Source organism: Hemiscyllium ocellatum, chromosome 4 (assembly GCF_020745735.1).
Source record: "Hemiscyllium ocellatum isolate sHemOce1 chromosome 4, sHemOce1.pat.X.cur, whole genome shotgun sequence".
Taxonomy (NCBI): domain Eukaryota; kingdom Metazoa; phylum Chordata; class Chondrichthyes; order Orectolobiformes; family Hemiscylliidae; genus Hemiscyllium; species Hemiscyllium ocellatum.
In genome coordinates, this window is record NC_083404.1 from 12,775,425 (window position 1) to 12,802,581 (window position 27,157).

The 27,157-nt window shown below is 40.6% G+C and overlaps 1 protein-coding gene across 2 annotated transcripts in view; it reads right to left on the minus strand.

Moving 5' to 3' along the window:
• The window catches only part of jph1b (junctophilin 1b), a 113,247-nt gene that overhangs the window by 65,925 nt on the left and 20,165 nt on the right, over positions 1-27,157 (minus strand). For both annotated transcript variants that reach the window (XM_060822789.1, XM_060822788.1), the window contains exon 2: positions 25,545-26,304. In XM_060822789.1, coding sequence (XP_060678772.1) covers positions 25,545-26,304 — 760 coding nt within the window. The remainder of the gene's footprint in view (positions 1-25,544; positions 26,305-27,157) is intronic.

A 27,157-nucleotide genomic window follows, 5' to 3' on the forward strand; every position in this document is an offset into this window, starting at 1 on the left:
CCCATTTTCAATACTCATTTTCTGGCAATAGAAGTGCAGGTATATTTTGTTTGATATCCAATGCAGCATAGAAATGACATTGCAAGTAAAGCTAGAACAAATGATTTTAAAGAATGCTGTTTGCTCTCTTAGTGAAGGGGTTAACAAGAATTATTAAACAGCTTTTTAAAAAAAAAAGGGCATAAAGATGAGATCTGTGGGGGAGGCTGTTCCTCAAGCAGACATGTGGTTCAGATGATAAGTAGGGGAACCATCCAGCAGAACCTGCTCTGATATCAGTGTAATGCTTAGGATCCCTATAAGATTCATCAGCTCCCACACTCAGGGAACAATTGGCGGTAGTGGGATTTTATGTAGAGACACAGTCTTATCAGCTGGTAGCAGGATACTCCTCCCCCACACCCTCTCTCACTCTCTGGCCTTTTGCACCTGTTTTGCCTGTAGGGATCAGAATACTCATGTTTAAAACCAGCCCACCAACTATGTTCTAAAGTGCTATTTGGAATGGAGCTCATTCCACAGCAATAAAGACACCACTTATGGAAAAGTTATAGTGTCTTCAGGCAGTAGGCACACGTCTTACAACAAGAGGCACTTGAAAGTCTTAAGAATGAGTTGACTCAGAGAATGAATAGTGTTTCAATTTCAGCACGATCCATTTCCAGGCCAAGTGTCATCATGGAGAGAAATCAGATACCAGGTTATGAAATGGAAGAGCAAATGTTTGTGTGCAAGTACACACACCCCTTCACTTGAAGAGAATGCCATACCACCAACATCAAGATTTTGCTTAGGGTTTGTCCTAGTTGAATACTGCAATTAGCATTAGAAGGTAAACAGAACCCTATTTATGTAGCCTATCATGGGAAAGACTTACACCCAGGGGTGTTCCTAGATCTTCCAATATCATAGTTTAACCTAAGATGGCAATAACAGGACCTGCTTGTCACTTTGAACTGGTTATTGTTACCCTGAAATTCCAAAGAGTTTACACTATTTACTACAGCAACCTGATTACAAAGATTTACCGAAATGGTCTTGGTAGAACACTTAGACCTGCGTGCCACATTGCCAGGGATTCTGCTGAAGCTTTGCCAGAGAATGTCAGTGAACTTTCTGGGCACACTGATTTGCACATGCCCTCCTCCAACCTGTTCCCACAGTAAGCAGGGAATCTGATGGTGAGATGATCCCAGATGTGAATTGAAAACTCACTTTATGAAAAAGACAGCGTGTGAGTGTATAAAGTAACAGATGGTCTGGCATCTTGCTTTGATTTAATAAACCACAATAACGCAGGGAAAAATAATAAAAACACTGAATCATTCTTTGTAGTGGATTTGCAAAAGCTTTGTCAGCCTTCTTTTCCTTAGTAGCTCAATAATATAGATGGGAGCAATCTCTGGCTTGGATAGACACTTCCTGCATCATGGTCAGGCAGCATTGGAGGGGCAGGAGAATCAACGTTTTGGCATAAGCCCTTCCTCATGAAGGGCTTATGCCTGAAAAGTCTATTCTCCTGCTCCTCGAATGCTGCATGACCAGTTGCGTTTTTCCAGCACCACACTCTGACTCAGTCTCTAGCATCTGCAGTCCTCACTTTCTCCCACTTCCTGTATCATAAATAAAGCAATGAATTGTGGATGCTGGAAATCAGAAATTGCTGACAAAACTCAGCAGCTCTGGTAGCATCTGTGAAGAGAAATCAGACTTGGGGGTCCAGCTCTGCAGAAGGGTCACTGGACCCAAAATGTTAACTCTGCTTTCTCTTTACAGATGCTGCCAAACCTCCTGAGTTTTTCCAGCAATTTGATTGCCTCCTGTATCATTCCTGTTTGGTCATTTGTCCTTTTTCTGTGTATGTTGACAATGGGAGGAATATCCCATTGACACTTCCCTGAATTAGAATTAAGCAGGAGATTGATAAAATTGAGAGGGGCATGGATAAGGTGAATAGTCAAAGTCTTTTTCCTAGGGTGGGGAGGAAATGTCCGAAATTAGAGGGCATTGGTTTAAAGTGAGAGGGGAAAGATTTAAGAAGGACCTGAGGGTAACTTTTTTTACACAGAGGGTGGCGCACGTATAGAATGAGCTGCCAGAGGAAGTGGTGGAGGCAGATACAATAACAATATTTAAAAGGCAGCTGGTTGGGTATATGAATAAGAAGAGTTTAGAGGAATATGGACAAACGCTGGCACGTGGGTCTAGGCCAGATTGGGACATCTGGTTGGCACAGACAAGTTGGAGTGCAGGGTCTGTTTCCATGCTCAATGACTCTATTTACCAAAAAAACTGGCTATCTCCCTTATCGAGTTTAAACAAAAATATCTGCTGTTCTCCACATGAGTAAGGCACATCCTGGCAGATTGGACTTGGAATGAAACGAGTACCTTCATTGCATTATTCTGAAATGGACGGTGAACTGTGACATTCTACAAATTAGTGAGTTGGGTTTTATTACACAGCAGCATCTGCAGCTTGATACTTCCATAAAAGTCAGCGTGATTAATTGGGTTTGACACACAACTCATTTCTTAAATCTTCATCATGGCACAGAAAAGTAATGATAAATTCCCTGAATTATGCGTGAAGCTTCAAGTTCTCTGTTTCAGTCATGGTGAACGCTTGCTTAGTTCAAATGTTCCACACAAATAAAAATGCATAGTTTAAAAAAAAAAGGGAACTGAAACATTAATAAGATTGAAAATGGAACAAATCCAGCATCTTGAGAATTAGAGCATGCAAAAAATCCCAGGGAGTGTCGAGAAGGATTAGTTATTAAAGCAGAAGTCACATGAATTCTGAGCCAATAATGTGCTGGACATGCCCCTCAGACAGAAAATGCCATCACTTCCTTATCTTAATCTTGCTATGATTAGGGGGAAAAAAATAAACGAATGCATTAATCCCAAGTTAAGATTAGAGAATGTTCATCACAGAGGAGGCCATTTGGTCTGTTAACTTCATGCTAGCTCTCTGCTGGAGCAACACTGAGTGCCAGTGCCTTACCCTTCCTGTATGGCCTTGTAACCTACTTTCCTTCAGGTTCTTACCCGATGCCCTTACTGAATCTGCTGTCACCACCCTTTCACACAGTGCATTCCACATCACGTCAGAAAGGGGGGTGTTTTGCAGAGTGGTTATGCTACTTTTGACAATGGCTTTAAATATGGGCCATCAGGTTTTTGATCTTTCTGTCAAAAGGAACAGGTTCTGTCGATCCTTCAAAACATCGCACAATGTTAAACACTTCTGATCAAATCTCCCATCTTCCTCTTCTTGAAGATGAGCAACCCTGGCTTCGCCAATGGATTCACAAAGTGTGTGTGTGTGTGTGTGTGTGTGTGTGTGTGTGTGTGTGTGCGCGCACACGTGCGAGATGCTGGTCAGTACCCTTCGGCAAGGATCTCAGTCATAGTGATAGTCTTCCCCACCCACCATGACATGGTCTTCTGAAAGGAGGACAATGAGAGCCTGGAAGGAGACAGCTCATCTAGGGAAGAATAGAAGGTGAGAGAGACAAGAGGAGGCAGCAGAGGGAGATGGCACTGAATAGAGGACTGCATCTACCGCACAATGAGATGGCCTCCAACTTTACTCACACTTGTAGGTAAAACAAAATGCTCTAAATTGGGAAATGGTGCAATGATTTTGAATTCTATCTGTGGATAGGCCCAGATCCAAACCCATAGAGACACAAAGGCCAGTTCCACACTTCAGCATAAAAATCAAGTGAATTTGGTCTGGGCTAGTCACATAATCTCAGACTCAGACAGAAAGACCGAGAGGGAAATGCTGTTTTATAGCATTAGACACCAAACAGAATCTTGCCGAGAATAGACTTCCTCAAAGAGGCAGGACTTGTAGATATTAAGGACCATCAAATTGTCAAAGGGTACCTAGCTTTTCAAAGTCAATGGGAGAATGCTAAAAATGATTGAAGGAAGGGACTTTCAAAGGATATTGGAAAATTTACCCTAAAGTGACAGAGAGAAGGAATCTGTTGAAAACCGAGAGGAGCTTGTGGCTTAATCTAAAAGGTTACTTATCTGTGAAAGAGTGGAAAGTAACAAAGTTGTTGGGTTATGTTAATTAGCTGATGGGGAAGCAGCTCTTCTGCAGTTTGATACAGTAGTTGCCTATGAAGTAATATTTCTTCCAAGTTGATTTTAATTGGTTACTAGAGTGTCTCAAAACAGGAAATGTCTTTCCATTGGTGGCTGAGAAATTCATTTTCCTTTTAAAAGGTTATTGGTTTTGGGTTGATCTTGAGGGAGACTATCAATTTGTAAAACAAATTCAATCTCCCAGCTCTTAACAAAAGAATTACAACACAAGATTTCATGTGTTCTCCAGCCAAACAAAGCACGTACCAACTTCAAGCTATATTTTCCAAACACTTATTTCTCTTTTTACTTAAAACCTGAAAACCTCCACAGGAAGCTCCCTATTCTATTGCTATTACACCGAAGGGTTCTCTTTAATATTACAGGATCTTGAAAGTTCCTTCACTGCACCCGTCATTAAACCAAAGGGTATCACAATCCTCAGGAATTCACTTTATGTTACCTCAGTTACCTACTATTTTCAGAGGTGACATTTCTTGGCATCTTTCCAGTAGTACTCTACTAAACAATCCTCTTAATTATCCTACTATAGTGGCCACACATGCTCAAACATGGGTCTCATTGCCTTCTGATTCAGAAATACACCCGACTTCCCATTGCCCTTTGCCTTTGCTCCATTTTCCAATGGAGTTCCCAGGGTGCAGGGTGGCAGAGAATGGAAACTTTGAGTTGTAAGGAGTGGGAACTTTTCCCCTGGGGCAAAGGAGGCTGAAGGTTGACCCTATAGAGGTCTCTAAGGTCATGATGAGCAAAGGTAAGGTAAATAGCAAAAAGTTGTTTCCCCAGGGTAGAAACGTCCTAGAGGGCATAGGTTTAAGGTGAGAAGGGAAAGATATAAAAGGAACCCGAGGTGCAGACAGAGGGTGGTGCATGTGAAGAAGCTGCCAGAGGAGGTGGTGGAGGCGGCAAATACAATTACAACATTTAAAAGACATTTGGACAAGTACATACATTGGAAAAGGTATAGGAGGATGTGGGCTAAATGCACACAAATGGGCATAGTTCAGTTTAGGATGGACAAGCATGATTAACATGAACAAGTGGAGCTGAAGGATCGGTTTCCATGCTGCATGACTATGACCCCTTAGTCTGGCCAGCCTCCCACACATCACCGAGTATTGAAGAGACATTCCTCATTGGTTCCTGCAAGATCTTATTGAGCCAATTGTAGCTCTCCAGCCACTGTCTGTGCCTGTGTGGCTTCTCTGTTAGTGTCGGGTGTTTGTCCTACTTGCTTTATTGGGTTCTCACCTGTATCTTTTTGTACTTTAAGAACTGAATGTAATCTGCTAATCTCCTATGCCAAGCTTGATGTTTCTCAAATTAGGAGTGATCAGTGTTGCTTCCAGACTCCTACTTCATTCGCCATTGCAGCGGACCTCTTGAGAGTCCAATCTTCTTTAAACTGTAACAAATCTGAGAAAAATTCCGACAATTGTACAGAATGAATTATGACTTCAGGATCAGAGTGGTCACATTTCCCAACTACTCTGTGGAGATTGTGCATGAAAGCATCTCTCAATTCCCTGGATGCCAAACTCTTCCAGTAAATCTTGCTCTTTCAAGAATTTAATTCATCCCGAGATTGAAGTACTTGTCAAAAACTTTCTGTACTTCTTGTGCATCTTGCTGAGCTATAACAATCAACAGATATATTCTTACTTGCATATAGATATGTACTTGCTCAGCTTCAGACTTAGTCTCTATTATGAAAGTTACTCTGTATCTTAAAATTGGGACATCTTGGGGAAAATAAATCTTGTGTTCTCTGTGGCAGCCTACCAATGAATTTAAATCTGTCTGCCAACATTTCTGATGCCATGCTTGTTTGCTTTGCTTAAAAAAGGTTTTTACTTTGCAGTAATCATTACATGTACAAGATGAATTCCACATTTTGCAGCTCTAATAATGATCCTTCTTTCTTTGTCAGATTATTCCTAGATTGTTTCTGTCCTCTGCAGTTTAAATAAAGGTGTCCTTAAAACACAGTTTTAATGAAGACTCTCCTGCTGTTCCTGCAGCCTTGATAAAGTCGCCTCACATCCTTCTGTTTTTAGAATTCTAATTTGTCCCTTTAATTCTGGCTTAAATCTGTTTAAATCACTTTTGCAGCCCTTGATGTTTCCTTGTTGCAGGTTTATCTTATGATGCCCACCTGCCGTAGCAACACAGTTCAGTTGAGCTGCAACTACTGAATCTTTTGCTTTCACAGACTGAAATACTGCACTGTTTTTAAAAAGGTTTTCCTTACTCCAGTAGGTGTTTTTTTTTTAAAAACTTTATTCACAAAATCTCTGCTGTCTGTCTCTCTCTGGATTTGTCGGACAGATCACCTCCATGTGATGCAGCCTCAGAGTCATTCTAACTCTCCTATTGCAGTGTCTCCTGCAATAGATTTGTTTTGTGTTGAATCTCTCCAAGGTTGGGAGGTGTTCTGCTATCAGGTTTCTAAATGCTCTGATTTCCCTTGTTGCTTGCTGCAGGAAAAGGTAAGCTAAAGCTGTGTTTGAAAATACTAAAAAGTCTCCAGGCTTCCACTCGTGCCAGTACAGCGGACATGTGGGTAGACCACGTCTGCAATTCACCCAGAGGCAAGTTCGCTGCCACTATCCTCCGTACATACAGACCTAGAGTTCTGAAGAGGGGTCACTAGACCTGGAATGTTAACTCAGATTCCTCTTCACAGATGCTGCCAGACCTGATGAGCTTTTTCAGCAATTCCTGTTTTTGTTTCTGACCTACAGGGCACAAGTGTGCAAAATGAAAACCACACACTGGTCTAACTTGATCTAGAAGTAGCTTATTGCGCTTTAGCAATGAGTTCAAGTTACTTTGATATATCAGACATGTTTACAGAAACAAATATTAGGTCTTACTCCTGAAATCTTACGCTGTTCTATCCAGAAGACTATGTGACATTATCACAGTCATTGGTGCCTATCACAGTCCTCAGCATTGACTATATTTGATCTATATACAAGACCGTTCAGATCCAATACATATAGTTGATAACATTTATCATTTATGGGTATACACTAACTTGCAAAATAAATCCAAATGCTAAGATAGCAAGTTTTGAAGCTTTCAAATGCTTGAATTTTCATCTCATTAAAGTTTAACTTTAATTTCAGATGTTTTACAAAATATAATTTCAAGGGAAGTTAATTTTATAATATAAGCTGATCAAATTCATACAATTCTATCATTTGTGTACAAAGTACATATGAATAACTTCGATTTATTTGTGTCATATAGGAATTAATTATGCCACTGAATTTACTGGTGACATTTATTATTGCTGATTCTTGCAAACACAAAATATACAGAAGTTCAGCTTTGAATTCTGATAGAACACCCACTGATCAATGAACCTGATAAGTGTTTGCAAAGGAATTTAAGATCATAGTATCTATTTCACCCAATAGACAGTGAGAAAATGAGCGAGTTTTTATACTGAACCTAATCACTAACATTACTCATCTATGTATGAACAGAATGTTGAAATAAAATTTGAGTATTTAATAATGATATACATGCTGTACTCCAACAGTCGTGCATCAAGTTTGAGAGTGGCACCAATTGAAATTAATAAATTCAAAGCACTATTCTTTCAATTGCAGATTTGAACTTTCACCAACTAAGGAGTGACCCCAAAAATGAGATCTGCAGAATGCATTATACAATAAAGCAAGTCAAAACAGACAGTGCCTTTTAAGAGCAACAGGGAACTATAAATCTTCATCATTTTGGACACTAGACATGAAAAACTAAGCTATTGTACAGTAAAGTTGAGGCACATGTTATGGAGAATGTGCACTCAAGATGGATTTGGCTTGAACAGTCAAATGTAAAATGCACTGTAGCAGTTGAATTTTCATTGAATCAGCAGTCTGTTGGTGATAAACATAATCTGTATAAAACTCCAGCAGTTGACAGCGCAGTAGTGATGGGCTTCTATATCAGCTGTTAGTAGACTATATTCCTGTCAACTGCTGATAAGCCAACTCGTGCATTGCCTTATTTAGTAAGAGCTGTCTGCTGACACACCAGCGCAACATGTGTATTCTGTTCATCTAAGAGTTTTTATTCTTGTTAAGCCAACTATTTTTATGAAATGCTACAAATAATCTAGATTTTACGGCACTGAAGACCTGGCTCTTAGTCATATTTAAACACGTGAATGTTAAACCCATTCACTGCAAATTAAACATCCCCTTCCGCTGTGTGTGTGTGTACACTCTGTAATACTTTACATGGGAAAGCTATTTCTTTAATGAACTAGACAGACCACTCGAATCTTCTAATAAGAACCAGGCTAAAGAAAGCACATTTGCCTTAACCCAATGGATACACCCACTGAATATTAATCCTTTAGCACTGAATGCCATTTGCCACTTTGAAAGCATGTGTGCAGTGTCTGGCAGAAGATCTGTGATATCTCTTTTTAAGATTACATATTTCAGTTGTCATGTGCTCACCAAGGCAAGAGATTACAATGCTGAAGAATGGAGTAATTTTTTCTTTCTTTCTATCTCTCATCCTGCCAACTGCATTTGCAAAAATAAAGCTTTTGTTGTCTCCAAGTTTTAGAGAAAAAAAAATTAGGCAATTACAGGGCCAGATTTTTCTCAGTGTTCAGAGGCACGTCAGTGAGTGAACAGTCACATTTAGCTTCCTTTTGAAGGGAATCGGATTTTCCCTCATGCTCCCGACTTTGTGCCATTCTCCTCTGGCTGTTCTGTCCATCTTTAGCATGCAAAGCGACACTGTCCCTTCTGATGACAGCTCCCCATTTCCAACAGGGACAAACAGACTTCCTGCAGCAAACCATTTTTCTCTGGTGGAGCGAAATGTTTGGTAAGCACATTTTAAAAAGAAATGACAGTTTTCAGAGATTGCCATGAAAATGGCAAACTGGCTGAGGAGTTTGGAACATTCTGAAAGTTAACCACAAAACATTTTCACACCTGAAAATGGCACTATTAGGTTCTGTACTGGAATCAGTGTGTTTTAATGCAATGATTCATTCTAGTGATCTGTCACTTCAAAGACAGGTTTACTCTTACACCGACCAGACTTCCAGTCACACAGTCATAGAGATGTACAGCACGGAAACAGACCCTTCAGTCCAACTCGTCCGTGCCGACCAGATATCCCAACCCAATCTAGTCCCACCTGCCAGCATCCGGCCCATATCCCTCCAAACCCTTCCTATTCATATACCCATCTAGATGCCTTTTAAATGTTGCAATTGTACTAGCCTCCCACCACTTCCTCTGGCAGCTCATTCCATACACGTACCATCCTCTGCATCTCTTTTGTCTTTCCCCTCTCACGCCAAACCTATACCCTCGAGTTCTAGACTCCCCCAGTCCAGGGAAAAAAACCTGGTCTATTTATCCTATCCGTGCCCCTCATGATTTTATAAACTTGAGGTCACCTCTCAGCCTCCGACGCTCCAGCTTGTGCAGTTGTCCGTGCCTTACTGCTACTTTCCAACGAAAGCAGGACCATAATGCAGTGAAAAATCTAACAAAGCCCTGCCAGTGCCTGTGGTCAGATTTACACGTGGTTTTTAAAGAGCTCTTAAAAAGATTGGATTTGACATGTGGGGGGGGCAAACTAAAAAGTCTAACCCTCCACTTCCCCACACTGAGCGAAAAGCACACTGCTTTGAAATCGAAATCAGCATCTGCTCTTTCCTTCCCAGAGAGCCCTGTAGTAACAATTTCAAAGAATTACTTTTATGCTTGTACTTTCCATCATGGCAGCTTTCTGTCGGACCTAGAAGCTGCATTGTACTTGAATCAGATCACTGGCTATCAGCGGCCCATGGGTTTAATTTGCAACTCGGCAAGATGTGTTGGTTCCACAAAATATGTAGGAGGAGTAAGACTTACCTGTTTATTGAAATCTCCAGTGGGCCCTTTGGAATTGTCGCCAGCTTTGTTTGGAGTAGCAGAACAAGCATGGCCTCAGTCATTTGCAGACTGAAAGACCTAATTTATATTTCAGAGATGCTGCTGATGGAGAAACATTATCAACATGGCAGGTGGAGCATTTCCACAACAGAAAGACGACACAAACACCGCCAATAAGATTCAACTCTTAGATGCCATTTCATGAAAGAAAAATGAGTGCAGCATGATCTAATTTCCTGACCTTGAAGTTTTATGGGGTGATAATACCTCGATACTTTCAGCTGTTTCAAACCAACTCCTGATTAGTTTAGAGATGGGGGAACATTCAGCCGATCAACAGTTATGGTGTATCCATTTGAATATGCAGAAGGTGGCAATCTGGCAAGGACAGAGGCAGAAATATCCCAGATGACTGAAGACCAAAATGCAAAGATCAAAAACAACTTATTCAATATTGAATTGAAAATGTGCACAATACATACAAATTCACAGCAAAAAAAAATCCTTGAAAACTTCTGTTTGCATTACAGGTGCCAGTGGCAAACCTCACATTATTGCTGAACCCCAATCTCCCATCAGAAGGTCAAAGAGCAAAGAAGGTTACCTCAGAGTACAGCAGGATCTTGATCACATGGGGATCAGTGGGCTGAGGAGTGGTAGATGGAGTTTAATTTAGATAAATGGGAGATGCTGCATTTTGGAAAGGCAAATCAGAACAGGATTTATACACTTAATGGCAAAGTCCTAGGGCGTATTGCTGAACAAAAAGAGACCTTGGAGTGCAGGTTCATAGCTCCTTGCAATTAGAGTCAGAGGTAGATAGGATAGTGAAGGCAGCATTTGGGATGTTTTCCAACAAGTCCACACTGACCCTCCGAACAGTAACCCACTGAGACTCATTCCCCTATCATATTACAGGCACCCCTGACTCATGCACTTAGCCTACATATTCCTGAACACTATAATCAATTTTTAGTACAGCCAATTCACCTAACCTGCACATCTTTGGATTGTGGGAGGAAACCAGTGCACCCGGAGGAAACACATGGGGGAAGTGTGTGCAAACTCCACACAGACAGTCGCCAGAGGCTGGAATCGAACCCTGGTCCTTGGCGCTGAGGCAGCAATGCTAACCACTGAGCCACCGTGCTGCTAAGAACAGGCTGTGGCTGTAGAAAGTAGATAGTAGAAAGGTTTTAGCGAGTCACATTAGAATTCCCGGCTCCAGCCTGCTCTTGTAACCACATCATTGTAATGGCTTGACCAGTTTAGTTTCTGATCAATGGTAACCCACAGGATATTGGAAGTTGGAGTTTCAGTGATGTTAAAGCCATGATTGTCATGGGGAGACACAATCAAGATTTTCTTTCAGGAGATGGTCGTTGCATGGCATGGGAGTGACATGAATGTCACTTGCCACATACCAGCCCAAGCCTTGCCACTGCCCGAGACACTGCTGCTTTATGACCCAAGGGATTGTGAATGAGTTGAACATCAGCAAATTTCGAAGGAGGGAAGACCATTAATGAAGCAGACAAAGATGTTTGTGCGTAGGACACTAGCTAGAAGAATTGGGGGCCCTATGGGTGCAGTAGTGTAGTATCCCTGCCTGAGCCAGGAGGACCACATCCATGTCCCATCTGTTGCAAAGACATGTCATAACATCAGAAAATATGTCGACAGAAAATATCTACCCTGAAGAATTCTGGCAGTGATGTTCTCGTATTGAGGTGAGATTATCCTTCTAAAACACCATTTCCCTTCATGTTAAATTTGATTAGAAGAGTCATTGCCTGGTGAGGCAATTCTGTTTACCAGATTATACGGAGTTTGTTACGCTGGTGTCTCAAGAAGGCTCATGACCTTTGCTACCCTGCATTCATTTAGATGTCAAATGATCACAAGGAGAATGCAAAACAATGTACCAAATGTGGCTAGCAGGACCTAAAGAGGTCTTATACTTTTAATAAACTTTCTGTGGGTGGTACTCTTCCCAAAACATACTCCAACAGCGATTGCAACTTAAAGCAAAAGGGTGCCACACTTGTAAAAACTATTCATTTTCAGCACCAGAGAGGCTGTTTCACTGCGCTGAAGATTTAAAACTTGTGTTCACCCGAATAGACAAATGACTATTTCTTCTGTCATATTATGGGTACCGAGTGGACAGAGTCAGCAACTTTACACATTCCATACACATAATGGCAAGTTCTGGGTGAGAGATCAGTACATCACAGCTCCTGAAGGATCAGCGTGAAGCATACACTAACTGAGTGCTAATATTCTCACTATATTTTCTACTGCAAATACAAGTCAAAAAAAAAGGAATTCCCTTAGAGATGCTGTCAATCCTCAATAACATATTTCAACACTTATGGACAGAGTTTCTGCCTAACCTCTAGACCACATGGAATAATGCAAGCTGTCACTTTCAGAAGACACCTCATCTCTATGTCAGCACAAAGTGTAGATCCGATCCTTCAAAACAATACTAATGAGATGGAAAATCAGTGTTTACGAACAGAGGGCAGGAAGGCATTGCAATCAAATGAATCATTCATTTCTAGCACTGCAAAGGCAATAAAATACATGCTGCAAAAACAGAAAGTGGAACATACTGCTTAGGTGGGGAATTCCACTTGATTTTAATCGCAGATACACAGCATACCTAGTGAAATAACTGCACAGCGGCCAGTATCCTATCACCAAGTCACCCTTTATTTAACTCATGCACAGTACACTGGCTGTAGCTAACCAGCTCAGAGTCAGTCATCTGAACTGAGCAGATTCTACATCCCCTGTTTAACAGTCAGCTTAGGCTTTCCTGGTTGGCCCAGATTAATCCAATCAGTCAATGAGATCCATTTGGTTCCAATCACTTCACCTAGATATAGGTAAATTCAAATCACTGCTAGAAAATTAAGCCTTGATTTCCAATCTGAATTTAAGAGTTCTATTTGCTAATGCGACTGTGGAAGTCAGTTGATAAAATTACCATCTTGTCCTGACCAGTTGCTCCTACAGTCTTAATAAAAACAATAGCTAGGTATTTAATTCAAGCTTAAATATTTCAGTTACATGCCTGCTTTTTGTGATCAACTTTCCATTTTTTTTGGAAGAGGAGGCTGCTCCGTCTTTGTTCATGGCACGTGGGTGTTGTCACCAAGACCAGCATTTACTGTCCATCCGGAATGGCCTGTTGGAATCCACTCGGTGCAGGTACACTTCCAGTTCTTTTGGAAAGGGAGTTTCAGGTTTCTGATCCAGCGACAGTTAAAGGAATACTGACATAATTCTAGGCTGGGATGGCAATGAAACTGAAGTTGCAGATATCAGTGTTCATGTAAGTCTGCTGCCCCTGTTTCAGCCTTTACAATTATATAACAATAAAATAAAATGAAGTGCACCGACAGTGAGTGTAATAAAAAAGGTAGACAGTTCCACTCCAACCAATATAATCATTGGTCTATTTAAATTACCCCTGATCAGACAGATTAGCTTTGGAAGGACCAGACATACTTATTGAATAAACAGGCCATTAGGAACTAACCATTAGAACATTAAGGAGCAAGAATTAATTATAAAGGTACCAATTAATCAGAGTACTTAGTAAGGGATTCCTCAGGTCTCAAATATTTCTGTTTCTAAGAGACTCATAGCCAATATTATCTGACAATCTTGCATGAAGTGATGACTGTTTGAGGCTTTCAACCTTAAAATTGTTAGAACAAGATATTAATGGAAATATTTCTACAAATTAAACTTATAATGCACCAGGCTTTACTTGAAATCCCAGAAGTCTATTTTTAATAGTTTATTCGACAGCCTAAAAGCAATAAAACAGCTAAATTTTCAATTTTGGGTAGTATAGATACTTGCATTCAATTACCTGCAAACACTTGTCCAACCAAAGGATAAGGAACTCGTTATCAGTTACTAACTTGGAGACCATTATTTAAAAGGAGTAAATTACACCGTGCATAATTTAAAGCAATTTCTCATTCTTATTATGCAAAGTTATTTAATACACACAATACCCTGATCCTAAAGTTTGGTTTTTAATATTGATTCATCACAGTCCAACCTATAATATTGTGAAAAGGCAAATAACAACAGCAATTATAGTGAAGTCCCTTTTGCCTTCCAGTCATCATAATATTAATTTGTGACAGAAACGTCAAAGACACTTGTTAAAAAGTTATCTCCTGAACATGGAGAATAATTGTGAAACATTAAATTCCATTTAGTCTTGGGTAAGTTTGATTTTATGAATGGAGTATAACCTGGAATTGTGTGATTTACCTGTTCCAGGAAACTTTTTCCACCCTGTGTGTTTAGAGGTGCTTCCTAAACATCCCCTCCTGAAAGGTCTGGTCCTAATTCTCAGACTATGCCCCTAGTTTTAGAATACCCAACCATTGGAAATAGTTTATCTTTATCTACCCTGTGTCTTTTCCTGTTACTATCTTAAGGACTTCAATCAGATCACCGTCTAACCTAAATTGTAAACTTAATGCAACCAATCAAATGGCTAGCATCTCTCTCATCCCAATAATGCCACAGGGAGTGATGGTCATTGCTGGGACAGTAGCCAGGCCTAACAGCATCTATCAATGTATGAAAGCAAGTGGGAGAAGGTCTCAATGGGATCAGGCCTTTAACAAGTTAAAGACACTAAATTCTGATCCACAGATACTAGTGACAATTGTGACGCCATAACAGTGAACACCAGCAAGTCCCCCATCACAAAATCCACCAAATCAAGGTTCAATCCAATCAGCACTCAACATTAACAACACACATCAACATGGATTTACAAAAACCTTTTTGGTTAAGACACCACATAATGGAGTCATGGCTATTATCATGGCATGTGAAATCAAGGATCAAGCAGTAAAATGAAGAACAAGTTAGTTAAAAAAATAAATAAAGTAATCTGGTTTATAATAGTCATTCAGACTAGCAGAATTAGATGGGGGATCAGTGCTGGAATGATTGCTGTGCACCATTTACGTAAATGTTTTAGATTCAGCAATTGGAAGTGCAAGATAAAAAAATACAGATGACACCAAATTGGGAGGTTCCCTGAAAACTGAGCAAAATCGACAGTCGAAAACGATACCAGCACCATGGTGGAACACAAACACCTGCAAATTCCCTCTAAGTCACACACCATCGGCTTGGAAATATATCGCCAATCCTTCACTAGTGCTGGGTCAAAATCCTGAATCCCTCCCTCAGGGTATTGTGGGTCATCTCACAGCAGATGGACTGGAGCAGCTCAACAGCATCTTCTCAAGAGCAGCTAGGGATAAGCAATAAACGCTGACCAGTTAGCGACACCCACATCCCATAAGTGAATATTTTTTAAAAAAATGATACTGGCAAGCTTGCAGAATGGACATGTCAATGACAAATGATTTTCAGGACAGAAATCTGAGATGGTATATTTCTATAGCAAGATTATGGAGGTCATAATCGAAAACAAGAACTTATATGGGGTTGAACCACACAGATCATGGCATGTGAAGAAGCAACTCCTCAAGCAGGAATGCAGGCTGACAATGCAATGAAACAAGCAAACAAAGCACAGAACAAAATTCAAAAGCATTTCAAAAGTTGTGTCACATTTCTATCACATGTTTGGTTATGATTCTGTTTTCTGGTTTCCATCTTAGAAAGTGGATATTGAAGCACGACCAAACCAAGTAAGTACAATTATCAAGGAACTTCTGCATTTTAAAAAAAAGACAAAATTGAGCAGCTGGAAATTTGTATGACTATGAAAGAGTTCAACAGGATACACGAGAGGGGATGTTTCCACTTATGAGAAAATTCTAAAACTAGAGGGATGCAAGTCCAAGATAGTCACAATAAATACAAAAACATATTCTGGGAAAACTCAGTTTATAGTGTGGCGTGAACTTATTACCACATGGAGAGGTCATGATAAGATAACTAAAGAAAAAAAAAGGAATCTGTAGAGTATTTTGTTGTGGTGAAAAGAAGTAAAGAGTAGGAGGTGGTTCCTGAGGAATACTCGCTCCAACATTGATCAAATGTCCTGCTTCAGTGCTTTCCATGTAATTCCGTGCAATGTTCATTTTTAACATGGGCCAGTGGGAAATCTCTCCAAACCGAGAAGCACTGCATTCACCAAAGTAAACACAAACTGTGCCATCATGAGAATCCAAATTCAGGCTTCCTTTCCTGAAAATTTGTTTGGCAAAATCAATTACCGAATATCAAAGATGTAAGGTGTGTTATCCTAAGCCTGTACCGTCAAGCTCTATTCCCAAAACATAACCTTGTTTTTAAGTGGCTGCCGAGATAATTGATGCACTGATTATTCAATAATCTCTGGATGCCAGAAAGGCCCAAGCGGATTTGCAAATAGCTAATCTAACACTTCTTCAAGAAATGAGTGTGAGACAGAAAGCAGAAAACTATAAGACAATCAGTCCAACAACTCTAAAAACCAATACTTCCCTCGCTACCATAAATTCTGAGTAAGGGTCACTGGACCTGAAACATTAACTTGGATTTCTCTCCACAGATGCTGCCAGACCTGCTGAGCTTTTCCAGCAATTTGTTTTTGTTTCTGATTTACAGCATCTGCAGTTCTTTTGGGTTTTTATTGAATGTTGAAAAATTGGTATTCCTCAGTTGTTTGATATTTTTGCCAATTTAATAATTTTTTTTGATTCACTTCTCTCCTGGTTTGTTTGTGAGCATGCCAATATTGCAAAGCTTCCAAGAGTATGCAAAAATAAACCCTCTTTATGGTTCAATTGCAAAACAGTGTCATTGTAGTCAATATAAAGTCAGAGTCCACAAACAGTGCTGGTACAGAAATACTGTTTAAAAGGGGGAAAAAACATCAAATCATAATTTGCTCATGGACAAATTGTGCAAATGAGGAAAATTTCAATCCATCCATATCAGAGGAACGGAGGGATTTGTCCTGCGACATGAAACACAAAAATTTAGCACACAGGCAAAACTTAGGAAGACAAATTGAAAAATTGGCATTTATTGCAATGGGAATGGAATATAAAAGTAGGGGAGCTTTTGCTGCAGTTGTATAAGACTTTACTGAGAATTGCATCTGGAGTTCTGGTAAAGTCTTGGTGTCTTTGTTTGTAAAAGACACAAAGTCATGTTAAAAACACTTCAGAAAGAGTTCACCTGAATCATTCCTGAGCAGAAAGGTCATCTTATCAATATATGTTAGCAGGTTGGGTTTAAATCCATTGGAGTGGAGAGGAATAAGAGGTGATCTTATTAAAATATGTAAAATCCTGAGGGAATATGATCTGAATGGATATTAGAATGGTTCATCTGATGGGAAAGACTAAAACTGAGGGACTCAGTTTAAGAATAAGAAGTCTCCCTTTCAAGATGGGGGCCAGGATAATTTTGTCCCTGACAGAGTCATTAGTGGCACGGTGGCACAGTGGTTAGCACTGCTGCCTCACAGCGCTTGAAGACCCGGGTTCAATTCCCGCCTCAGGCGACTGACTGTGTGGAGTTTGCACGTTCTCCCCGTGTCTGCGTGGGTTTCCTCCGGGTGCTCCGGTTTCCTCCCACAGTCACAAAGATGTGCGGGTCAGGTGAATTGGCCATGCTAAATTGTCCGTAGTGTTAGGTAAGGGGTAAATGTAGGGGTATGGGTGGGTTTCGCTTCGGCGGGTCGGTGTGGACTTGTTGGGCCGAAGGGCCTGTTTCCACACTGTAAGTCTAATCTAAATGGAGTTCTCTTCCCTAGAAAGTATTGGAGGCTGCCTCATTGAGCTTATTCAGACAGGTAGACATTTTTGATACAGAAGGGTGTCAAGGGTTACAGTAAAAAGTGAGGTCTGCAGATGCTGGAGATCAGAGCTGAAAATGTGTTGCTGGTTAAAGCACAGCAGGTCAGGCAGCATCCAAGGAACAGGAAATTCGACGTTTCGGGCCAGAGCCCTTCATCAGGAATGAGGAGAGGGTGCCAGGCAGGCTAAGATAAAAGGTAGGGAGGAGGGATTTGGGGGAGGGGCGATGGAGATGTGATAGGTGGAAGGAGGTCAAGGTGAGAGTGATAGGCCGGAGTGGTCAGGAAGAAGATTGCAGGTTAGGAGGGCGGTGCTGAGTTCGAGGGAATCGACTGAGATAAGGTGGCGGGGGGGGGGGAATGAGAAAACTGGAGAAATTTGAGTTCATCCCTTGTGGTTGGAGGGTTCCCAGGCGGAAGATGAGGCGCTCTTCCTCCAACCGTCGTGTTGTTATGTTCTGGCGATGGAGGAGCCCAAGGACCTGCATGCCTTCGGTGGAGTGGGAGGGAGAGTTAAAGTGTTGAGCCACGGGGTGGTTGGGTTGGTTGGTCCGGGCGTCCCATATATGTTCCCTGAAGCGTTCCTCAAGTAGGCGGCCCATCTCCCCAATATAGAGGAGGCCACATCGGGTGCAGCGGATGCAATAGATGATGTGTGTAGAGGTGCAGGTGAATTTGTGGCGGATATGGAAGGATCCCTTGGGGCCTTGGAGAGAAATAAGGGAGGAGGTGTGGGCGCAAGTTTTGCATTTCCTGTGGTTGCAGGGGAAGGTGCCAGGAGTGGAGGTTGGGTTGGTGGGGGGTGTGGACCTGACGAGGGAGTCATGAAGGGAGTGGTCTTTGCGGAACGCTGATAGGGGAGGGGAGGGAAATATATCCCTGGTGGTGGGGTCCGTTTGGAGTTGGCAGAAATGACGGCGGATGATACGCTGTATACGGAGGTTGGTGGGGTGGTAGGTGAGAACCAGTGGGGTTCTGTCTTGGTGGCGGTTGGAGGAGTGGGGCTCAAGGGCGGAGGAGCGGGAAGTGGAGGAGATGCGGTGGAGGGCATCGTCGATCACGTCTGGGGGGAATCTGCGGTCCTTGAAGAAGGAGGCCACCTGGGCTGTACGGTATTGGAACTGGTCCTCCTGGGAGCAGATGCGGCAGAGACGAAGGAATTGGGAATATGGGATGGAGTTTTTACAGGGGGCAGGGTGGGAGGTGGTGTAAAAAATGAGGTCTGCAGATGCTGGAGATCACAGTTGAAAATGTGTTGCTGGTTAAAGCACAGCAGGTTAGGCAGCATCCAAGGAATAGGAAATTCGACGTTTCGGGCATAGTCCACGTAGCTATGGGAGTCAGTCGGTTTACAAGGGACAGACAGAAAAATGGAGTTGAGACCAAACCACACACTGATCAGCTCTAACTTTACTGAATGGCAAGCAGGCTTGAAGGGCCGAATGGCCTACTCCTGCTGCCATGTCACAATGCTGAATTGATACAGACAAACCACCGTTTGAAACTAGAGAACGAATGGTCTATGCATTCATTACGATCTCTCTGATGCTTACAATTCTGTTGAAATATCACTGTCTTATTTTTGTTTCAAACGCAATGTGATATTTAGAAAAAGGAACCTTTAAATTTATCAGTAATGGTGCTGCAGATCTATTTGAACTGTTTCTACGTGTCACCTTAATGACGTCTCTAGAGAAGCACCCTTGGCACTTTGTGCAGGATCCCTCAATCTAGTGTTCTGAACAATTGCCTGGAGGACACAATAGCAATGATAGCAGGAAGAATGTCTCAAAAGAGAAACAAGTACAGATACCAGGAAGAGTTTCATTCAAATTAGATAACACCTCTTGCTTCGTAGTTTATGGTGGCAAATTTAATCAGCTTTTATATCATAGTTCAAGGTAAATCAAATATTTGATCCCTTTAGTATCACAGAGTTTACAATAAAATCTATAGCTCACATATATTTTCTGAAATAAACAAAACAAACTGTTTAACAAAGATTTTTCAACAAAACAATTTCAAGCTACAAGAATCTGACCATAATAGATTGACAGATTTCCATTAATATGGCACTCTCCATGACCACAGAACCAAGTAGCCCGATGACTAAATACTGATGATAACAGAAGTTTGGTAATCACGGCACTTTGCAGCCAATGTGGTAGTTTTATTACTGTTGGAAAAGAGGAAAATCATCGTCCAATTTGCAAGCTCATGCAAATATCAATACGAAAGTGGTCAGACAATCTGTTTCTGTGATGTTGATAGACAGATAAATGTTGGATATGGATAAATCCTGTCACCTTCTTTGATGACATGATGACACAGATCTTTGCTATTGACTCAGAGTACATGGGACCATTTCCACCTTTCATCTGAAAGACAGCACTTTGGACAGTGCAGCATTCCCTCTTTAGGACATGAATGCACAGCCTTCTGATTCAGGGCAAGAACAATATGAAATGAGCCACAGTAAACAATACATTGTGAAACAAGATTAATTTAAAAGGGCAAGGCAAAACATGACAGCTTTGGAATTATGCAATGGGATAATAATACTTGAAAGGGAAATGCACTGATCTGGATTTTTTTTTCCTGCTTGCTATTTTTGGGGGAGATGTTAGCCTATTCGCATTAAGCAGGTTAATGACTGTTCTGAAATAACGGAAGGAATTTTAGTCAAACACCACATGCTGTTAGCCAACAATAAAACCCAAGGCCCAGTGGCTATAAACATACTTGTGGAGGTGCCGGCGTCGGACTGGGGTGGACAAGGTCAGAAGTCACACAACATCAGATTATAGTCCAAGAGATTTATTTGAAAATCACAAGATTCTGGAGCTTGGACTCCACCTGGAGAAGAGTAGCATTTGAGATTTCAAATAAACCTGTTGGACTATAACCTGGTGTGGTGTGACTTCTAACCATAAACATGATTATTATTGTGCCAAATAGTTTAAGGACAGATGGTCTCTGGTGACCCAGCCCAGGCATTGGGCACATAGTATTTGAAATTTTAGCGTCACAAATTGACTGTTTCAGGTTGAATGGTAGGTTAAAATCTGAAAGCTGACCCACTGAATCCAATCAAAATACGCTCACATCAGTGTATGACAAAGCATAGCCTGGCACATCCTGAAAGAGGGAAAAGAAATCGGATATTACGGGAATAAGATTTTAACCTCACAACGAAATCCCTTGTATAAAATTTAAGCAGAGCTTTGCTACGGTTTGACTTACAAACTTTTTTTATGCTGGGGCAAAGGTTTCAAGAAGGAACTTTCTCAAGTGCATTAACTGGTTATCAACAAAATATATTTAATAAAAACTATTCAGATTATAAAAAGCAGAGTACATGAGTTCTGTAATTGTCCACTGTTAGGAATGCAGTGCAATCAACACAATAAATTCCTTAGAAAAAGCAAGACTTTTATGTTTAGCTGGGATTTATGCCATGGAATTTCAGGGAATTGCCAGAGAGAGCTCGGTCATTGTGGAACACAATTAGTACCAGGCACAAAAAAACTTTCAAAAGAACACTCAATGTGTATAACAGAAAATGCCAGAAGCATTTTCTCTACAAAATGATAATGATTCAGCAGAAATATCAATCAGACAGATGACATTAATAAAAGCAGACAGAAATATTGCTTTGCAAGTGTTCCCTAAACCAAAGAATTGACTTTCTGACTGTGGGTAGAAATTTGACCATACAATATTTATAATTGCCACTTGTCCCTGGTGGAATTTTACACAAAATTATTGATGTTCCGAAGCGTGACTAGTATGACCGCACTAGTGACCGACGTCTGATACAAAAACACAGACACAATATCAAATAGATTATCCTCAAACAATAATTGAGTTTCATTCCTCATGGTCATTATTAATGGGTAGGTCCCGAGCCAAATTTCAAATGATGTAGCGATCTCAAATTGATAACCTCACAAATACAATTATACTATAGACTTATTATACTCCAGGCCAAAACCAATACATCATTCTCCAAATTAAACATTACACGCTTCACTACTAACAGCATTCCTTTTGTTATTTAATTTATGGAGTCCAAAAATGTCTCAAAACTTCAATACCATTTTCTTCAATACAGAAGTGTGCGCTAATATTATCAATGATCGTCCCTATGTTAGACAGTGTTACATTATCATTTGGGAATTTGGATGTTAAAATAAAAGTAAAATACATTTTGGTTTTAGTTCTGTGCAAGTGACTTCTGTTCCGTTCCAAATGAGTTTCTCACTTCTTACAATGAATTAAAGACAATTTCCAATAGACTGTGTAATTTCAGTTAATTACGTCAACCCAATGCCTAGTGCTGAGTGTTTACAGTTCTGAGATTGGGAAGGGGTGGGGGCAAGAAGGGACCCTTGTGGTACAGTGGCAGTGTCCCTACTTCAGGGGCAGAAGGTCCGGATTCAAGTCTCATCTGCCCTGAAGGAAGGTCACAGCATGTCCCCAGGTGGATTAAAATAGCTGCAATATTGAGTCTTACATATAATCAACACATTCAGAGATGTTATTACACACCTCTGGACCAGATGGGGACTTGTTTCTGGACCTCCTGACTCAGAGCTAGGGGTACTACCACCACTCCACAAGTTGAGTTTTATGACCAACACAGAGACAGGTGATTGGAGGCCAGAATCAAGTTTCAGTCCTAAACAATTTAGAAGGGCAGGTTGGCTTGAAGGAACCTCCAGGTTGAGAGCGCTTTACAGAACCCTGACAACTGAATGGAAATGCACACTCTTAGGATTGGAAGGAATTCTCCAGGTCAACAAACTGGAAGAAGTCAGTTGGGTAAATAATCTTAAAGTTAATATCGCATCATTCTTCACTGGTATTAAGTGAAGCGGCACGGTGGCACAGTGGTTAGCACTGCTGCCTCACAGCGCCAGGGACCTGGGTTCAATTCCCGCCTCAGGCGACTGACTGTGTGGAGTTTGCACGTTCTCCCCGTGTCTGCATGGGTTTCCTCCGGGTGCTCCGGTTTCCTCCCACAGTCCAAAGATGTGCGGGTCAGGTGAATTGGCCATGCTAAATTGCCCATAGTGTTAGGTAAGGGGTATATGTAGGGGTATGGGTGAGTTGTGCTTCGGCGGGTCGGTGTGGACTTGTTGGGCCGAAGGGCCTGTTTCCACACTGTAAGTAATCTAATCTAATCTAAGTTTCCATTAAGGACACCACTGGGAAATGAGTTGAATCAATTTCTTTTATTTAAAGAATACTGGTAGCCTCAAGTGAAAATGCTCAGTGACTGACCAACATGTAATGAGATTGGAAACTATAAAACCTATGATCTATCAAGTAAGGGGCGTGGCTCGGGGGAATACTCAAGACGCTTTCTCTAGGGTATGGGAGTCCAAAACCAGAGGGCATAGGTTTAAGGTGAGAGAGAAAGATTTAAAAAGGACCTAAGGGGTAACGTTTTCACGCAGAGGGTGATGTGTGGATGGAATGAGCAGCCAGAGGCATCTGGATGGGTACATGAAAAGAAAGGATTTAGAGGCACATGGGCCAAATGCTAGCAAATGGATCTCGACTAATTTAGGATATCTGGTTGGCATAGACATCTTGGTCCAAAGGGTCTGTTTCTGTGCTGTACACCTCTATGACTCGAAACTAATTTCACTCAGAAGTCAGTCATACAGATTCAGATCAGTTTAGATCATAATACAGGACATATTTCAGAGTTAATAGAGGGGAACGAACACTCATTGAAACACACATTTAAACGCTGATTTTCACTAGTAAGAAGAATTAGTAAAGAGAGAGAACAAAGTGGAGTTTGTACTGAAACAATAAATGCAAATAAAAATATAGTTCTGGTTAACAGACTGGCTTCTGCTTCTGTAAATTAATGACTAACAACATAACAAAAAGAATTGTACGAGTGGCACATGCAACATCAATGAATGCAGTATAGGAGGCAGAGAGTGGAACAGACATTCACTTCACTAGATGAGATCACATAACCCAGATGACATCAGAAAATCATCTCATTTACAGTGAGATTTATTAGTGCTGTCATGGTGAAAGGTAAATCAATCACTTTGCTTCATTAATGTCTCTGACTGAATAAAAGTCGAATCACAGAAAATGTTACAACACAAAAACAGGCCATTGAGCCTGCTGCGTTCAAGCCAGCTTACTGAACAACATATACAATCATATACTGAAAACAACAAATGCTGGAGATCACAGTGGAAGTGAAGCTTTGGTGAAGAGTCATCTAGACTTGAAACATTAGCTTGCTCTCTCTGTCCACTGATGCTGTCTGACCCGCTGTGATCTCCAGCATTTTCAGTACAGATTCCAACAACTGCAGTAATTTGGTCCTATAGTCACATATTTCTGTACAGCAAATTGATAATGGGAGGCCGGTGTGAGAGGAACACAGCATCCTTTTTGATTTTTCTATTAAAATCCAGAAGTCAAAATAATAGTAATGCCCCTTGAGCCTTTTCCCATTATTAAATTAGATCATTGATCTGGACCTGAACAGCATCTGTCTTGCTTTCATAAACCTTAATGCCCTTAACAAACTGAAGTTTCAATTCTGACATGTTCAGCTCACGGTGTCTTTTGAAGACTTAGGAGTTCCAGATTTCCAGTACCATTGCTGAGAGGAAGCCTCAAATGACCAACTCCAATTTAATGCTTAAGCCACCTTGTCTAAAGGGGCATGCCTTGACTAAAGGAAATAGCATTGTCCTTTCTAACTGATCAAGTCCTTTCATCAGCTTAAAATAAGTTGACTTGGTGACCTCAATCTTCAATAACCACTTTAAATTATTGAATATATATCTTGTCCAAATAATACATCTCCCCATTTTCATATGAGCAATTTCTGTAAATATTATTGGGGGCGCAGAAGGAACTACTAGGGCACAGCTACTGTTTTAACTACAATCATTTCACTACGAACAAGCAGGCAAGATTAAATTTCACAACATATTTTATGAAATTCTTTAAAATTGTTCAATATTGTTATTGGAAAGTGTTGCAATTTTCAACTTACATAAATAAATGCCATGAGCAGCATTCTGCACATTTCTCCACTTTGTTTGTAATAGGTTTGTCATTTACCAATACATAGGTTGGAAAGTCTCCATTTTAAGTACTATTGTACCATAAATGAATATTGACCAACAAGGGAAACCAACAATGGAAGGTCTCCATTACTGTGCTCAAAAGGTCCATTGGGCAAAACAACTCGAAAGCTAACCTTTCAGAGTCTACAGCAACTTCTGAATGCAGTCTGAAGACTGCAAAGGAAGATCAGTTCTTGATAGATTAATTCCAGCAGAAGACTAATGCAAGTTTAGAAACTAGATTTAATGTTTTTTTTTAAAAAGCTGCATCATTTTTGGCTGGGTGGTAGGCGAGCTGGGATATAATTATTGAGTAATCATTTTTTAGGAGCTGGGAAAATGTACAACAGAAAATAAAGAATGCATGTTTCCTAAATCTGTATTGGTTCATTAAGTTGTAATAATACAAGGCTGTTCAAATAATTATAGGTTTGAGCAATGTCATTTACTATTTCCATCTTCAAAAAGCCAGGAACGCTACGTACAATTCATATTCAAATTAATCATGTTCAGAACAATTGTAGATGTTAGTAGGAGTGTTGGTAACCCACACAACATAATTACTCACCTTGAAGCTGCTATATCCACTTTCGTCCTGGCAATTGCTGCTGCTCGATGTGCTCCTTCTGTCGCTCTCCCCACCTTTTCTTGAATTTTGCTGGTTCTGATGGGTATAAGGTGCTTTTTCTTTCCTCGGATCAAAATGTTATTTTTATATTTTCCTTCTTCCTTTGTGCCATCTGGAAAGGTCGTACATCCATAACCATTCCTTTGATTATTCAACCACTCCCCCTCATATTTCATACCATTTGAGCGCTCACTTACACCAAACCCACTGCGTTTATCATTTTTCCATTCCCCCATGTAGGATTCCGTTGTGGTAGCATCGACATGGTCTTCCACTGGCAAGTATTCAGAATCGCCTTCCCCAAAACTGATTGTCGAATTGGCGTCACTATTTGCTGAACTTATTCTACTCATTGATGCCTCACTCCGGGCAGAGCTACGCTTGCTAGCCAGAGATGACTTGGACTCGGATCTCTTGAGCTTCAGATTTCCCAGAAGTGATCCCCTTCGGAAAAAGCCTTTTTTCTTTCCTGTCATTAACTCTGTGTCACTGTGAAACGTGAGGACGAAACCTCCTCTTGTACCAGCTGGACTATCTGCGGATATGTCATGTAGAATGGTGCCATTGCTCTGTTCACTTCGGAGCGATGCTAGGGAAGTGCGGAGAGGTGAGCGGATGACTGTGGCCATACCAAACGGTACACTCTGGCGTACACCATATCCATGACGCATTCCTCCAGCCCACTGTCCCTGGTACGTTCCTTCAGAACATGGATTGAAAATGAATTACAATGTGTATTAACTTAAACTCAAGCTTTATGTACCTAACAAATATACTTAACAGGCATTTTGGCCTACTTTTGACATTTGTTACTGCCCCTTCAGAAATAGTCTGCTCATATTTGCAGTTTTCAACAAGTTGAGAGTAAATCAGTCTAGAATTTGAAACGAGCAATGAAATATCAACTTTTAGTGCTTTTTTTCATGGAATGATTTTGCACAGCTACATGAACAATTAATGTTCTCAACCTGAATACATTTTGCTTGTAAAGCCAATTATTTATAAGCTAAAACAATGGAGTCTTTGAACATTCAATCTCAAAAATAGGATTAAATATTCAGTATAGACCAAATTATAACTTCTTATTCATGTAACAATAATTGTACATGAAAGATGACCAAGATTAATGGCAAACAAATGTAATTAAATGTTTGATATTGCTTTTGTATAACATCACTCAGAATTACTTATTCAGTACAGATACTAACAGAATAGTTTTACATGACAATACAAAAAAAACTCAATATAACATGCATGCAGAGATAAGGAATTATATTAAACTAGGAATGAACATTGTGATATAGGTTGGTGATTTTGAGTGATGCTCTTGCTCAGTACTGCAGGATTACTTGCAGTCAATCTGCTAAACCTACAGCTCAACTCAAGTTGTCAATTTCTGTCTCTTGGAAACAGAAGTCTTGATCACATTTGTAGCAGTGTGCCAAGTGATGTCTGTCTCAGTAGCAGGAATCGGATTGTTGCTTTGAGTGGACAAAGGATGCAAAAAGACATTATGCAATTGCCTACTGGAGAGAGAAACTAAAGAGTCAGTA